General features: G+C 48.9%; 1 protein-coding gene across 1 annotated transcript; it reads left to right on the forward strand.

Moving 5' to 3' along the window:
- Positions 1-7,461: 7,461 nt before the first annotated feature.
- Positions 7,462-14,727, forward strand: wnt8b (Wnt family member 8B; the record flags this gene model as incomplete). Its single annotated transcript, XM_033012553.1, has 4 exons — positions 7,462-7,618; positions 10,359-10,484; positions 10,572-10,714; positions 13,450-14,727. Coding segments are annotated over 4 exons (990 nt in total), but the record flags the coding sequence as incomplete, so codon positions are not given.
- Positions 14,728-15,052: the final 325 nt, after the last annotated feature.

Consider the following 15,052-nt stretch of genomic DNA (forward strand, 5'->3'; position numbering starts at 1 on the left):
GGAGTCAGTAGGTATATAGTGGATGTCGGTCAGAAGTCTATCACCTGCAATGGAGATAGTGAGGTCAAGGAATGGTAGGGAAGTGTCGGAAATGGTCCAGGTGTATTTGAGTGCCGGATGGAAGTTAGTGGTGAAGTGGATGAAGTCAGTCAGTTGTGTGCGGGTGCAGGAGGTGGCACCAAAGCAGTCATTGATGTAGCAGAGGTAGAGGTCGGGGATGGGGCCCTGGTACGTATTGAACAAGGATTGCTCGACATAACCAACAAAGAGGCAGGCATAGCTGGGGCCCATGCGTGTGCCCATAGCTACGCCTTGTATTTGGAGGAAATGGGAGGAGTCAAACGTGAAGTTATTGAGGGTAAGGACCAGCTCCGCTAGGCGGAGGAGAGTGTCAGTGGCCGGGTATAGGTTGCTTCTCTGGTCGAGGAAGAACCGGAGGGCTTTGAGACCATCCTGGTGGGGGATGGAGGTGTAGAGTGACTGGACGTCCATGGTGAAGATGAGGGGGTGAGGGCCTAGAGAATGGAATGCGCGGAGACGACGGAGACTGTCTGAGGTGTCTTGAACATAGGTAGGGAGGGATTTAACCAAGGGGGATAGGATGGAGTCAAGGTATTTGGAAATGCGTTCGGTGGAGGCAGAGACAATGGGTCTACCGGGACAGTCAGGTTTGTGGATTTTGGGGAGAAGGTAAAATCGAGCCGTGCGGGGCTGGGGAACGATGAGGTTGGAGGCTCGGTCGGGTAGGGCGTGGGAGTTGATGAAGTCGGTGATGGTGCTGGAGATGGTGGCCTGATGCTCGTCAGTGGGGTCATGGTCCAGGGGTAGGTAGGAGGAGGTGTCCGAGAGTTGGCGCATGGCCTCAGCTTTGTAGAGATCGGCGCGCCAGACTACCACGCCACCTCCCTTGTTGGCGGGTTTGATAACCCAATCTGGGTTGTTGCGGAGTGATTCGATGGCAGAACGTTCATGGGGGGAGAGATTGGAGTGAGACAGGGGAGTGAGGCAGAGTTACTCCAGCAGTCTGACAGTTCTTTTGTAAAGCACCAGCATCTGCAGTTCCTTGTTTCTACGGACATTTCACATACACCCCTGAATTCCGATCTCTAGCCGATCTCCGCACTTCTTGTCAGTCCTCACATTCTCTATGATGTAAGGTAGACAAAAAATGCTGGGAAAACTCAGCGGGTGAGACAGCATCTATGGAGTGAAGGAATAGGTGACGTTTCGGGTCGAAACCCTTCTTCAGGCTGATCAGTCTCCAGGATTTTTGTCTACCTTCGATTTTTCCAGCATCTGCAGTTCTTCCTTAAAAACTTCTCTATAATTTAAATAATTTCTGATGAGTCCCTTTCCCCCTCCCCCTAACCCCCACAGCTTCCATTATAGGCTGCCGCCCCACCTGGCCACTGCCTTGAAGTTAACGCTTGCTGTGCACCGCTTTACAGTCAGGCACAAGGAACTCCTGTATTCCCTTCCCCTTCCCTTCCCCTTCCCTCCCTTCCTGAATGAATGAATGAATATTTTATTGTCACAGTGAAATTCTTTACTTGCGTACCAAAGGTATGCAAATAGTCGCCTCATAAGGGCGCTGACAATGTTACACAGTATCCGCGGCAGATCCTCCACCCCCACCCCCCCTCCCCCCCCCCCCCCCCCCCCCCCCACACACACACACACACACACACGCCGGAACCTGTGTGGCCCACGATGCTAATTAAATGTGTAGGAAGGAACTGCAGATGCTGGTTTAAACCGAAGATAGACACAAAATGCTGGAGTATTACTCAACGGGACAGGCAGCATCTCTGGAGAGAATGAATATCTTGTGTCTATCTGCGATGCTAATTAAACCTGGCCCCTTTGCCTGCAGGTGATTCACATTTCTGTCTAAATGTAACTTAAACGCTAGAACTGTATCTGAATCCATCACTTCCCCAGGCCTACCATGTGTCCACCACTCTGCTTTAAAAAAAACTTGCATTGCACGACTCTTTCAAACGTACTCCCTCTCACTTGAAGCCTTTGTCCTCTAGTATATTTCCTTCTTGGGGGGGGGGGGGGGGGGGGGGGGGGGGGGGGAGACTTCGACTCCGACTGTCTACACTGTATTTACCTCTCACAGTTTTATGTACTTCTATCAAATCCTCTGACGCTTCAGAAGAAAATGATCCAAATTAATGCAACCTCTCTTTATAACTAATGTTCTACCTGACGCAGGGAATATCCTGGTGAACCTCTCATGCACCAACTAGACTGAGATATCCCCCCACCTCCCCCCGATTGTAGCTCAGCGGCAGAGTTGCTGCCTCACAACACCAGAGACCCGGGTTCGATCCCGGTGCTGTCTGATCGCACGGAAATTGTACGTTCTCCCCGTGACCGCGTGGGTTTTGTCCGGGAGCTCCGGTTTCCCGCCCACACTCCAACGACCGCGTTTGTAGGTTAGTTGGCTTCGATAAAATTGTAAAATGTCCCTCGTCGTGTGTGTAGGATAGTGTTAGTGTGAGGGAGATCGCTAGTCGGCGCGGGCCGAAGGGCCTGTTTCCACGCAGTACCTCTAAACTAAAGCTGGTCGCGAATTGGTTCTTATTTATTGTATGTCAAACATTCGCCCTCTCGGGCCAGGGCGCCTCTCTCTGGATGTCGGACGGGGATGGGGATTAACGGGAGCTGTCCACTCTGCAGCCCACAGGCACTTATTTCAGCCTTTGTGCCTTGTCGTCGTCCACTAAAGACCCCCCAACCCCCACCACCCACCCAATGAGTTATTCTTCCCCATCGACCTCCCCCCTCGGCTCTAAAGACTTCCAAACTCTGCCTCTCAGGTACAGCCCCTGTCCCACTTAGGAAACCTGAACGGAAACCTCTGGAGGCTTTGCGCCCCACCCAAGGTTTCCGTGCGGTTCCTGGAGGTTTTTGTCAGTCTCCCTACCTGCTTCCACTACCTGCAACCTCCGGCAACCACCTGCAACCTCCGGGAACAACACGGAAACCTTGGGCGGGGCGCAAAGTCTCCAGAGGTTACTGTTCAGGTTTCTAAGTGGGACAGAAGCATAAAGGTTCACACTTGGCATTTCGCCAATTACAACCACGTTGCATCGTAGGCCATGTGCCGAATATGCATCAACTTAAAGTACAAGGATTGGTGTGAAGTTGTAAGGAAGTTGGACTCAGAAGTTCCCGTGGCTAAAATGTGGAACGCGAAGAGTGACACTGTCGAATACTGGAACCAAGAGATAAACGGTGTAGGAAAATGGAATGGGATGGTATGGGATGGGATGGGCATGGGATGGGATGGAATAGGAATAGGATGGGATGGGATGGGATGGGATGGGATGGGATGGAATGGCCTGGGATGGGATGGGCTTGGCTGGGATGGCCTGGCTGGGCTGGGCTGGACTGTGCCTGGATGGACTGGGCTGGGATGGGGATGGGCTGGCCTGGGCTGGGATGGCCTGGCTGGGCTGGGTGGGCTGGCCTGGCTGGGCTGTGCTGGGCGGCCTGGCCTGGCCCTGGGCTGGGCTGGGCTGGCCTGGTCTGGCCTGGGCTCCTGTGGGCTGGCCTGGGCTGGGCTGGGCTGGGCTGGGCTGGGCTGGCCTGGGCGGGCTTGGGCTGCCTGGGCTGGGCTTGGGCTTTCACTCGGCCTGGCCTGGCCTGGCCTGGGCTGGCTTGTGCCTGGCCTGGGCCTGGGCCTGTGCCTGGGCATGGGCTGGCCTGGGCTGGCCTGGGATGGCATGGGCTGGGCCTGGCCTGGTGCCTGGGCTGGGGCATGGGCTGGGCTGGGCTGGCGGGCTGGGCTGGGCATGGGCTGGGCTGGGCATGGCCTGGAGCTGGACTGGACTGGGCTGGGCTTGGTCTGGGCCTGGGCTTGGGCTGGGATGGGATGGGCTGGGCTGGGCTGGGATGGGCTGGGATGGACTGGGGTGGGATGGCATGGCATGGCACTGGCATGCTATTTAATTGTCATTCCACCTAGGTTTGAACGAATTTCATTTCATACAGTTTTTTTACATTACAAAAAAAAAAAAGAAAGAACTGCAGGTGCTGGTTTATAGCGAATATATACAGAAAATGGTGGAGTAACTCAGCGGGTCAGGCAGCATCTCTGGTGAGAAGGAATAGGTGACCTGTCAATCGGGTCGAGACCCGAGTCTGATGAAGGGTCTCGATACGAAACGCCCCCTATTCTTTTACCCCTCCAGAAATGATGCCTGACCCGCTGAGCTATTCCAGCATTGTAACAGTCTACTTTCGTGATGAACTTGTGTTTAAGAAGGAACTGCAGATGCTGGAAAATCGAAGGGACACAAAAATGCTGGAGAAACTCAGCGGGTGCAGCAGCATCTATGGAGCGAAGGAAATAGGCGTTGCCTATTTCCTTCGCTCCATAGATGCTGCTGCACCCGCTGAGTTTCTCCAGCATTTTTGTGTACCTTCGTGATGAGCTTCACTGGCCGAGTCTCTACATATATTTTACACGTGTGTTCTATATTTTCTCCACTCTTGATATGGGGGGGGGGGAAATCCAGATAAATTCCGCCATTAAAGGAAATAGTTTCTTCATACTACTTGAAGGGGCTACTGGGGTCAAGGGATATGGGGAGAAGTCAGGCACGGGTTATTGATAGGGGACGATCAGCCATGATCACAATGAATGGCGGTGCTGTCTCGAAGGGCCGAAAGGCCTCCTCCTGCACCTATTTTCTATGTTTCTATGTTTCTATGTTTACCAATAGCTTTTAGTTTAAACCTTCTGTCAAGCCGCCATAATGTCAAAGCTGGAACTCTCGGCGAAGAGAGGAGGAGCACTTTTTCAAAGCAGACATACCTTGAGGAGATTTCGCCGTGGAGCCGACGAAATGTGTGGGAAGGAACTGCAGATGCTGGTTTAAACCGAAGATAGACACAAGACGCTGGAGTGTCCCGCTGAGTTACTCCGGCATTTTGTGTTTATCTTCGGTTTAAACCAGCATCTGCAGTTCCTTCCTACACATAATATCAAAGCCATGTGTACTGAACTGGCCGTGGCTGTTTACTGACAGGGAATTCGCCTAAATCCAATCCACTGGACAATTGCACTTTCTGATCCTGTGTTTATCTTTAAGGAGATTCGTTCCCATCAACCCCCCCCCCCCCCCCTTCCTTCTCCCCATTCCTCGATTTCATTCTCCAGCACGGTCTCCTTGCCTTTTCTAATCTCCCTTTCTCTCCCACGCACCCACTTCTCTCAGCCTTTCTGTGGCTACGAGCCTGCATTTGGCGTTTGATCCGAGCGAACAATCCCTTCCCACTTGAGGCCTGATTGGCTGACTCGCGGGGAGAAGGGCAATCCGTAATTAAGTAGCTAATCTGACGCCGAGATGATAGGAGCTCCATTTCACATCAGCCGCGCACACATGGTCACCCCGTCTTCAGACCTCCCCGTCATTCTGAGCAACCCACCTTCACTGAGATCCACCTCATTGTTATCCCCCCTGGACGATGGTTCCCCGAGATACGGTCCACTCATTGATACTCCTAACCGTCTACCTAAAGCTGTGCCAAGCCTGGTAAGTGAAACATCTGGGGGACAAGGCAGCGACGTTTTCCCCGTCTCTATTCAGACGCTTGGTCCTTCTCGCCCGGCGCTGCTGCGACAGACACCCTCGCACATTGGGGAACTTTTAGTGCCTTTTCTTTAATTCTCGCTCCCCGTCACATGATGGGCCGATATCAAAGGTTATCAGCTTAAGTGGGAAGGGGGATGGCGGATGGCGGAATCCCATCAGAAGATCTTTGAAGGATTTAAGACAGCCCAAAAAAAATCCCAAATATTTTCGGAGGGCAAAGTTGGGAGCTTTCTGCAACTTAATCATTTGGCTCTTGTTTTTTCCAGGTCAGTGAATAACTTTCTTATGACTGGTCCTAAGTAAGAAAGATTCTTTTTGATCTTTCTTAATTGATACATTACAATAATTGAAGGAGGAAAGGCTGTTTTTCTGCTTACGATTTGAAGTGAAGTGATGGATTCAAACACAAGAGAGGGAATCTTTACGCTGTGTGTTTTACACATCAGGGGACTTTAATGTGGAGATGTTAGAAATATTTAGCACTGTTATGATAATGCAAATGCCGCGCTCTTCATTGAAACTAGATTTAATTCCATTTGAGAAAAAACTACGGAGAAGAATTGGTTAATTGATACTATCGGGCGATTAAATTTCGGTCGGATGAAATCGATGGGAACCTGAACGTTCGAGGCAATACATATTTTAATAAACAATTAAAATTATCAACCAGTGTAAATATTTCACCGTGTTAAAATATATCTCATGGGATCACAGGTAATTCTATTATAAGTGAGTTACGCATGAACCAGTTTCCGACGCTTTCGGCTTCTGTTCATGGTTTACTGGGCAGATCCACACATCACACAAGAGTGATTCTTACTTTTTCTATGACCAGAGGGTTTATCGAGATAATAATAGTCAGTTTCCGATCGGCATATTTTGTGTAGCTTTCTACACTGGCCGTAAAACGCGAAGCCCGTTAGAAATGACGAAAGGAGATCAAATCTACACCTCGATTTGCGAAATTCGTTCTATTTAAATTGTTATTGATTCTGCACCGTTTCCCTCTTATTTGCCCGAGTGATTTGCCTGCTTGAGGAGATTCAAGATTCAAGAGAGTTTATTGTCATGTGTCCCAGATAGGACAATGAAATTCTTGCTTTGCTTCAGCACAACAGAATATGATAGGCATGAATACAGAACAGATCAGTGTGTCCATATACCATTATATAAATATATACACACATTAATAAATAAACAGATAAAGTTCAAATAAACAGATAATGGGCTATTAATGTTTGAGTTGAGCTTAATAGCCTGATGGCTATGGGGGAAAAGCTATTCCTGAACCTGGACTTTGCAGTCTTCATTCCTGTACCTTCTACCTGAAGGTAGCAGGGAGATGAGTGTGTGAAGAGAGATATGTGCATTTGGGTCGGAATTGTAGGAAGTCCGACGCTTTCCCGTATGCCAGAGAAACTGCTCTGACCATTCCTTCCCGTCATCGCTTTAACTGTCCACGACTAGGGGAAGGGAAGTGTACACAGAAGCGAGTACTCGGCGCAGTTTTAGGATTGATCCCAAACAGGGCAAAATACTGGAGGTGGACACAAAATACTGGAATAACTCAGTGGGCCAGGCAGGGTTCCGGCCCGAAACGTCACTATTCCTTCTGTCCAGAGATGCTGCCTGACCTGCTGAGTTACTCCAGCATTTTGTGTCTATCTTCGGTGTAAAGCAGCGTCTGCAGTTCCTTTCTGGGGGTTCTGGAGAGTGTAACCGAGGGTTATCGGTTGTGACGGACCCGACGCGCATCCTAGGAATTGACATAGGTTGTCTCTTCATTGGCATCTCCCGACTCCCGCGTTTGATATAGATCAGGTATGTTTGGACTCTAGTTCTGACCTAACATGTTTCTTTGCTGCAGGCGTATCTGATTTACTCCAGCAGCGTAGCAGCAGGGGCCCAGAGCGGCATCGAGGAATGCAAACACCAATTCGCTTGGGATCGCTGGAACTGCCCGGAGCGAGCGCTGCAACTTTCCACTCACAGTGGGCTGCGGAGCGGTATGGGGCTTTGCTTTCCTTGTAACCCGGAATCACTCCCCCCCCCCCCCCCCCCCCCCACCCCTCTAACCCACCCCCGTATCCCCAGCCCCTCTCCACCCCTGCAGTGAAACCGCCCTTTCCAAATACAGCGAAACACAAGCAAAATACAGCAAATCAGTGCGTTGGGGGAACCCAGTTGGTCAGGCAGCATCCGTGGAGGGAATGGATGGATGGACGACTTTTCAGCTGGGGAGGGACCCTTCTTCAGACACAATCCTTCTTCAGACGGTCCGAAGAAGGGCCCTGGCCTGAAACGTCGTGTGTCCGTCCATTGCTCTCCACAGATTCTACCCGACCTGTTCCTCCAGCACTTTGTATTTACCTCAAGATTCCCATCTTATAGACAATAGACAATAGGTGCAGGAGTAGGCCATTCGGACCTTCGAGCCAGCACCACCATTCAATGTGATCATGGCTGATCATCCCCAATCAGTACCCCGTTCCTGCCTTTTCCCCATATCCCCTGACTCCGCTATCTTTAAGAGCCCTATCTAGCTCTCTCTTGAAAGCATCCAGAGAACCTGCCTCCACTGAGGCAGAGAATTCCACAGACTCACCACTCTCTGTGAGAAAAAATGTTTCCTCATCTCCGTTCTAAATAGCTTACCCCTTATTCTTAAACTGTGGCCCCTGGTTCTGGACTCCCCCAACATCGGGAACATGTTTCCTGCCTCCGGCGTGTCCAAACCCTTAACAATCTTATATGTTTCAATAAGATATCCTCTCATCCTTCTAAACTCCAGAGTGAACAAGCCCAGCTGCGTCATTCTCTCAGCATATGACAGTCCCGCCATCCCGGGAATTAACCTTGTAAACCTACGCTGCACTCCCTCAATAGCAAGAATGTCCTTCCTGAAATTAGGGGACCAAAACTGCCATCTCTGTCTCCACTTTCCAAATACAGAACCGCCTAAACAGCCAATTAATCTCAAATCTCCACGGTCTCTGTCGTCTTGAGAGAGAGACCATCTCTGATACAATTCACCCCAAAACCGACCATGTTCAAATTTTAAATTCACCGAATTCCAGTCAGGGGAAACTCGGGAGAACTCTTTAGTTACCTCGTACAGTGGGACAGGCCCTAACGTGTTCATCCACAAATACAAAGGGAAAATGCTGGAAATACTCAGCAGGTCGGGCAGCACCTGTGATCATCTTCACATTTTATTTCAGATTTCCAGCATCTGCTATATTGTTTTATATTAAGCGCGTATTCAAGGCTACACCGTGGGCCTGTTCCCAACCTCTCCTCAAAACCGAAATACAGCAAATGCGGGCAATCAGAAATAAATTGAACTTGGTTGGAATTCTCAGGCGGTCAGTCAGCGCACCGAGAGAGAAAAACCACAATCTGTCCATCCCGCTTCCTCAGAAAGCATTGGTTGTTGCCGGTGAAGTAATTACAATCATCTCTTGTTCTTATCTCGAAGCTTTCCCTCGCGTTTCATCCCCCCCCCCCCCCCCCCCCCCTTCACACCCTTCTCCGAGTTCCCCTCTCGCACGTCCCCACGTGTACTGGCCCAAATACAGCTGGAGGAACTCAGCGGACACTCGTTCGTGAATCCATATATTACTACCGCTTTCGCTGTTAGTTTAGTTTAGAGATACAGCGCGGAAACAGGCCCTTCGGCCCATCAACTCCGCGCTGACCAGCAATCCCCGCACATTAACACTATCTATCCTACACACACCAGGGACAATGTACACATACACCAAGCCAATTAACCTATAAACCAGTACGTCTTTGGAGTGTGTGAGAGATCTCAGAGAAAACCCCCCACGCGGTCAAGGTGAGAACGTACAAACTCCGTACAGACGGCACCGGTAGTCGGGGTCTCCGGCGCCGCAAGGCAGCAACTCTACCGCTGCGCCACCGTGGCCGCCTTGTCTCTTTCGTTCTACATTTCTTTTCACCTAGTTATTCCTGCCGACAACGGGAACAATCCATCAACCCTTTTCCCCGAGATAATCTGTGCAGATTTGCTGCTTTGAATGAAAGATACAGCATGGAGACAGGGCCTTCGGCCCACCCAGTCCACGCGGATTCTATGTTAACGCACTTTCGCATCCACTCCCTACACTTTAGGGGCGATTTACAGAGGTCGGTTAACCTACAAACCCCGCGCGTCTTTTGAGTGTGGGAGGAAACCGGAGCACCTGGAGGAAACCTATGTGGTCACGGGGAGAACGTGCAAACTCCACATAGTCAGCCCCCGATTGACCCCGGATCTCTGGCACTCTGGGGCAGCCGCTCTATCTGTGGTCAATGCGACTGAACATTTTTCAGCGTTTGTTCCTCGACGCATGGGGGGCTCATCGCCGCGACCCTCAGTAAAGCCAGCCAGTCTCATTGAGCAAAGTCCTCGCGATTCTCTCTGTTATTTACCCCGATCAGTCGCCTAATCTGAAGTGGAGTCCCGACCTGAAATTATCTGCCCATTTCCCTCCACAGATGCTGCTTGACCGGCTGAGTTCCTTCAGCACTTTGCGTTTGGCCCGTTTCATGTTTCCCCCTTCGCCGCCGTTCGCAACACCCACCCCCCCCCCCCCCCCCCCCCCAACACCCACCCCCCGCTCGCTTTCCAATCCCATCTCTGTCACGACCCAGAACCACCGCACTGTTTATCCGAAGTCAGCTTCATTGAAAAAGAAACACACACACACACACTTGGTGATAATAATTGATTGTCCCCAACAGCTAACCGGGAGGCCGCCTTCGTGCACGCCATCAGCTCGGCGGGGGTGATGTACACATTGACCAGAAACTGTAGCCTGGGGGATTTCGACAACTGTGGATGCGACGATTCTCGCAACGGGCAACTGGGTAAGTGATCAAGTGGCCACCGACCAGTGGCTTCCGTGAGCCGCGGTGGCGCGGACGGCATTAACCTGTGCGCTTGGTCCCTTGCAGGGGGACACGGCTGGTTATGGGGTGGATGCAGCGACAACGTTGGCTTCGGAGAAACTATTTCCAAACAGTTCGTGGACGCGCTGGAGACCGGACAGGACGCCAGGGCAGCCATGAATCTGCACAATAACGAGGCGGGCAGAAAGGTAAAGGTAGCGCCGGCGGAAGAGTAGGGTGCGGCTGGAAGCGTCAAACTTGATCCATAAGGCCGTCCGGAGAAGGATCTCGACCCGAATCGTCACCCATTCCTTCCATCCAGAGATGCTGCCTGTCCCGCAGAGTTACTCCAGCATTTTGAGACTATCTTGGGTGAGAGGGGGTATGGGGAGAAGGCAGGAGAATGGGGTTGAGGGGGAATGATAGATCAGCCACGATTGAATGACGGAGTAGACTTGATGGACTAATTCTGCTCCTAGAATTTATGAATTTATGCTAGTCTATGCTGGAGTAACCAGAGATCAGGCAGCATCTCAGGAGAACACGGATAGTACAGCACAGGATCAGGCCCTTCGGCCCACAATGCCTGTGTTGAGCATGATGCCAAGATTAACTCATCTACTCTGCTTGCACATGGTCCATATCCTTAGTTCTCTGGAACTAAACACATTTCCTGTCTGAACCAGCAACGATTTTGAGACTTTAGAGATACGACGTGGAAACAGGCCCTTCGGCCCACCGAGCCCGTGCCGACCAGCGATCACTCCGTGCACTATCCTACACACCAGGGACAATTTTAGAGAAGCTAGCGCGTTAATTGCACGTCTTTGGGACCGGAGCACCCGGAGAAACCCCACGCGGTCGCAAGGAAAAGTACAAAAAACGTGTTTAAGAAGGAACTGCGGATGCTAGAAAATCGAAGGTAGATAAAAGTGCTGGAGAAACTCAGCGGGTGCAGCAGCATCTATGGAGCGAAGGAAATAGGCAACGTTTCGTCCCGAAACGTTGCCTATTTCCTTCGCTCCATAGATGCTGCTGCACCCGCTGAGTTTCTCCAGCACTTTTATCAACGTACAAAAAACGTACCGACAACACCCGTAGTCAGGTTCGAAGCCAAGTCTCTGGTGCTGTAGGGCAGCAACACTACCGCTGCGCCACTAGGCCGCCCTGAGAACGATTCCAAGAAGCAATTCTTTCCATTTTCTTCCAGCTATATGTTTGTAACATTTCTCCTAAGTGTCACGGGATTACTAAGACTGAGAAACGACAACAATTGTAGATAGAAGGTACAGAATGGTGTTACCTAAACGAAGACATGGTATACATCACCGACACATTATATCTAAGTCAACTGGTGGTCACTGAATAAGTGGGTCCCCACATATTTACATCACGCCAGCGTCCTCACATTGACGTCTAGATTGTCTGATCTTGTCTTACATCTACAAAGTCCCATCAGTCCGAAGATAGGTCCTGTCCCAAAACATCCTCTGTCCATTTCCTCCACAGAAGCTGCCTCATCCACTCAGCTACTCCGGCACTTCGTGTTTTGCTCAAGATTCCAGCATCTTGTGTCCCACAAGTATCTTGTGTCCCTCAAAATATGCCTACTATATTTAACCTAATTTCCCTTTTCCAATCCCTTTCCAGCCCGTTCATGATCTTTTGTTGAACATCATTTCACCTGACATTTTATCAATGACCTTTTGAATATCTACATATACATTCGTTCTTTCTTGCTACCCACCTTCCCAGCTGCATCCTCAGAATTATTAAAAGTATTACATACAATATGTTAAAACAATGGTCCTTATGAAGGGTCCCTACCAGAAACATGCTTTGTTCATTCCCTCCACAGATGCTGCCGGAGCCACTGAGATACGCCAGTGGTTTGTTTTTTTGCTCAAGGTGATAAGGTCATGTGATAGGAGCAGAAATAGGCCATTCGGCCCATCCAATCTACTCCGCCATTCACCATGTCTGATCTATCTCTCCCTCCTAACCCAATTCTCCTGCGTTCTCTCCATAACCCCTGACACCCATACTAATCAAGAATGATTCCAGCATCTTTTGAATCTCCAATTATAAGACATTGTTTTGGAAAGTTCAAATTATCAATGAATCACTAACATGTACAGTACGCCACTATTTTATATATAATATAATATATATCTATTTTAAATATCTTATTTATTAGAAGTAATGTGCATTACAGCGATATAAGCCCAAAAATAATATAATACATTTCCTGTACCACTTCTTATTTTAAACCTTAAAAAGAAGGAAAGTAGAGAGAGTTAGATAGGATAGTAAGTGCGTGAAAGAGTGATCACGAGAGACCCGTAAAAACGTAAAACATGAAGAAGAGATAGAAAGAAGATCAAAGAAGGAAAAAAAAGAAGAAAAATAGAGAACAAAAGATATAAGCAAGAAAAATAAGATAAAAGGGATATACCTACTTTAATATTTGATATGTCATAAATGCACTTTCGTATCTCAAGCAAAAGTTGGACAACTCAAGTCTCACTGCAGACAATGCAGTATAATTATGTAGATGGAGTGTTGCACCGTCTAAGTGATTACTTTAAAATGTGACATTAAACCAAGGTCCTTCTATCATCTAATGGAGCGAGAAAATATTTTTAGACACCGTGGGCAGACCAGGTGAGTTTTTTCCCAATACCTAGGTTCAATTTTATCCTTCCTTCACAATGAATAGAACCGATTTGTGGGACTATGTGGCGTGGAGAATGGCTGTCATGGTACAACAATGATTGCATTTCAAAGGCACTTCAAAGGTTGGAAAACGCATGGAGAATCCTGAAGTCATGATGGGTGTTTTAATGTCATGATAAATGCAAGTTGTTCCTTTATTCCTGTGGTGCCCGAGCTGTGTTTCTATATTTGCTGACTAAACTGGCATTGTTAAATCTTTGTTCTTCAGGCTGTTAAAGGCACGATGAAGCAGACCTGTAAGTGCCACGGTGTGTCTGGGAGTTGCACAACACAGACCTGCTGGCTTCAGCTTCCTGAATTCCGCGAGGTGGGGAATTACCTGAAGGAAAAGTATCACAAAGCCTTGAAAGTTGACCTCCTTAAAGGGGCAGGCAACAGTGCGGCCAGCAGAGGCGCCATCGCTGAAACCTTCAGTGCCATTTCCAAGAAGGAGCTGGTTCACCTGGAGGATTCCCCGGATTATTGCCTGGAAAACAAGACCCTCGGCCTGCAGGGGACGGAAGGAAGGGAATGCATCAAGAAGGGCAAGCACCTGAGCAAGTGGGAGAAGCGGAGCTGCAAGAGGCTGTGTGGGGATTGTGGGCTGGCGGTGGGGGAGAGACGAGCGCAGATGATGAGCAGTTGCAACTGCAAATTCCACTGGTGCTGCGCGGTGAAGTGTGAACAGTGCCGGAAAACCATCACCAAATATTTCTGTGTGAAGAAGGACAAGAAATCCAGGAACGAGAGTGCCTCAAAGAGAAAGGGTGCGCGACCCGCCAGGCGACAGTAAGGTCATCCATTGAATGTCCTTCTGACTGACAATAACAAAGACCATTAAAAAATGGCAATTAAATAAAGTGACAACACTCTGGTCTCAAATTGGCCAGCGTTAGCAAAGCAGTAAGTAGATGTAAAAAGAAGCACTGCGCTCCTTTAAGAAGACGCACCAGTTTATTTCAGTCATAGAGCATTGTTCCATTTTTTGATGTTTTGCAAAATATTAAGCAATTAAGAGAACAACAAGCTGTAAGTACAACAGTGCAATTACTGGTGATGTGGTGTGCCATTAGGCTGCATTTCTGGGTACAGTCAGACATGTGCCAGTAGTGGCCTTTGGACCAATTATCCTTCAAATGCTGCCATTTAGATCTATCATGTATCTTTTTATAATATTAATATGTTTGTTATCCTCATTTTTTTACACTTTTCGTTCTCTCTCCAGAGTTTTATCCCTTGTCTTACCTTATTTCCGACTAAAAATATGAAACCCATTTGTCAAACCCATCTTTCACAATCTCAACATGGCCCAAATGTTTGACAACCAGTCATGTATTTTAGAAGTGCAATCACTCTTGCGATGTAACAACGTGATTAGTGGCCAAGGGTGGTGGATATGGACAACATGTCTGTTCAATCATATATCATCAATTTCTTCCCTTCTGGCACGTGCGAAGGCTCACAAACTCGCCGCAGAAAATACCTGAGTATATTTTATGAGCCTTGATATAACCATATAACCATATAACAATTACAGCACGGAAACAGGGCATCTCGGCCCTTCTCGTCCGTGCCGAACACTTACTCTCACCTAGTCCCATCTACCTGCACTCAGACCATAACCCTCCATTCCTTTCCCATCCATATACCTATCCAATTTATTTTTAAATGAGAAAACGAACCTGCCTCCATCACTTCCGCTGGAAGCTCATTCCACACAGCTACCACTCTCTAAAGAAGTTCCCCCTCATGTTGCCCCTAAACTTTTGTTGCCCCTAAACATAAAAAGTTCCATCCTCCTAGAAAAGATCATGAGAAAAAATATGTCAAAT

Source organism: Amblyraja radiata, chromosome 37 (genome assembly GCF_010909765.2).
Source record: "Amblyraja radiata isolate CabotCenter1 chromosome 37, sAmbRad1.1.pri, whole genome shotgun sequence".
Lineage (NCBI taxonomy): Eukaryota > Metazoa > Chordata > Chondrichthyes > Rajiformes > Rajidae > Amblyraja > Amblyraja radiata.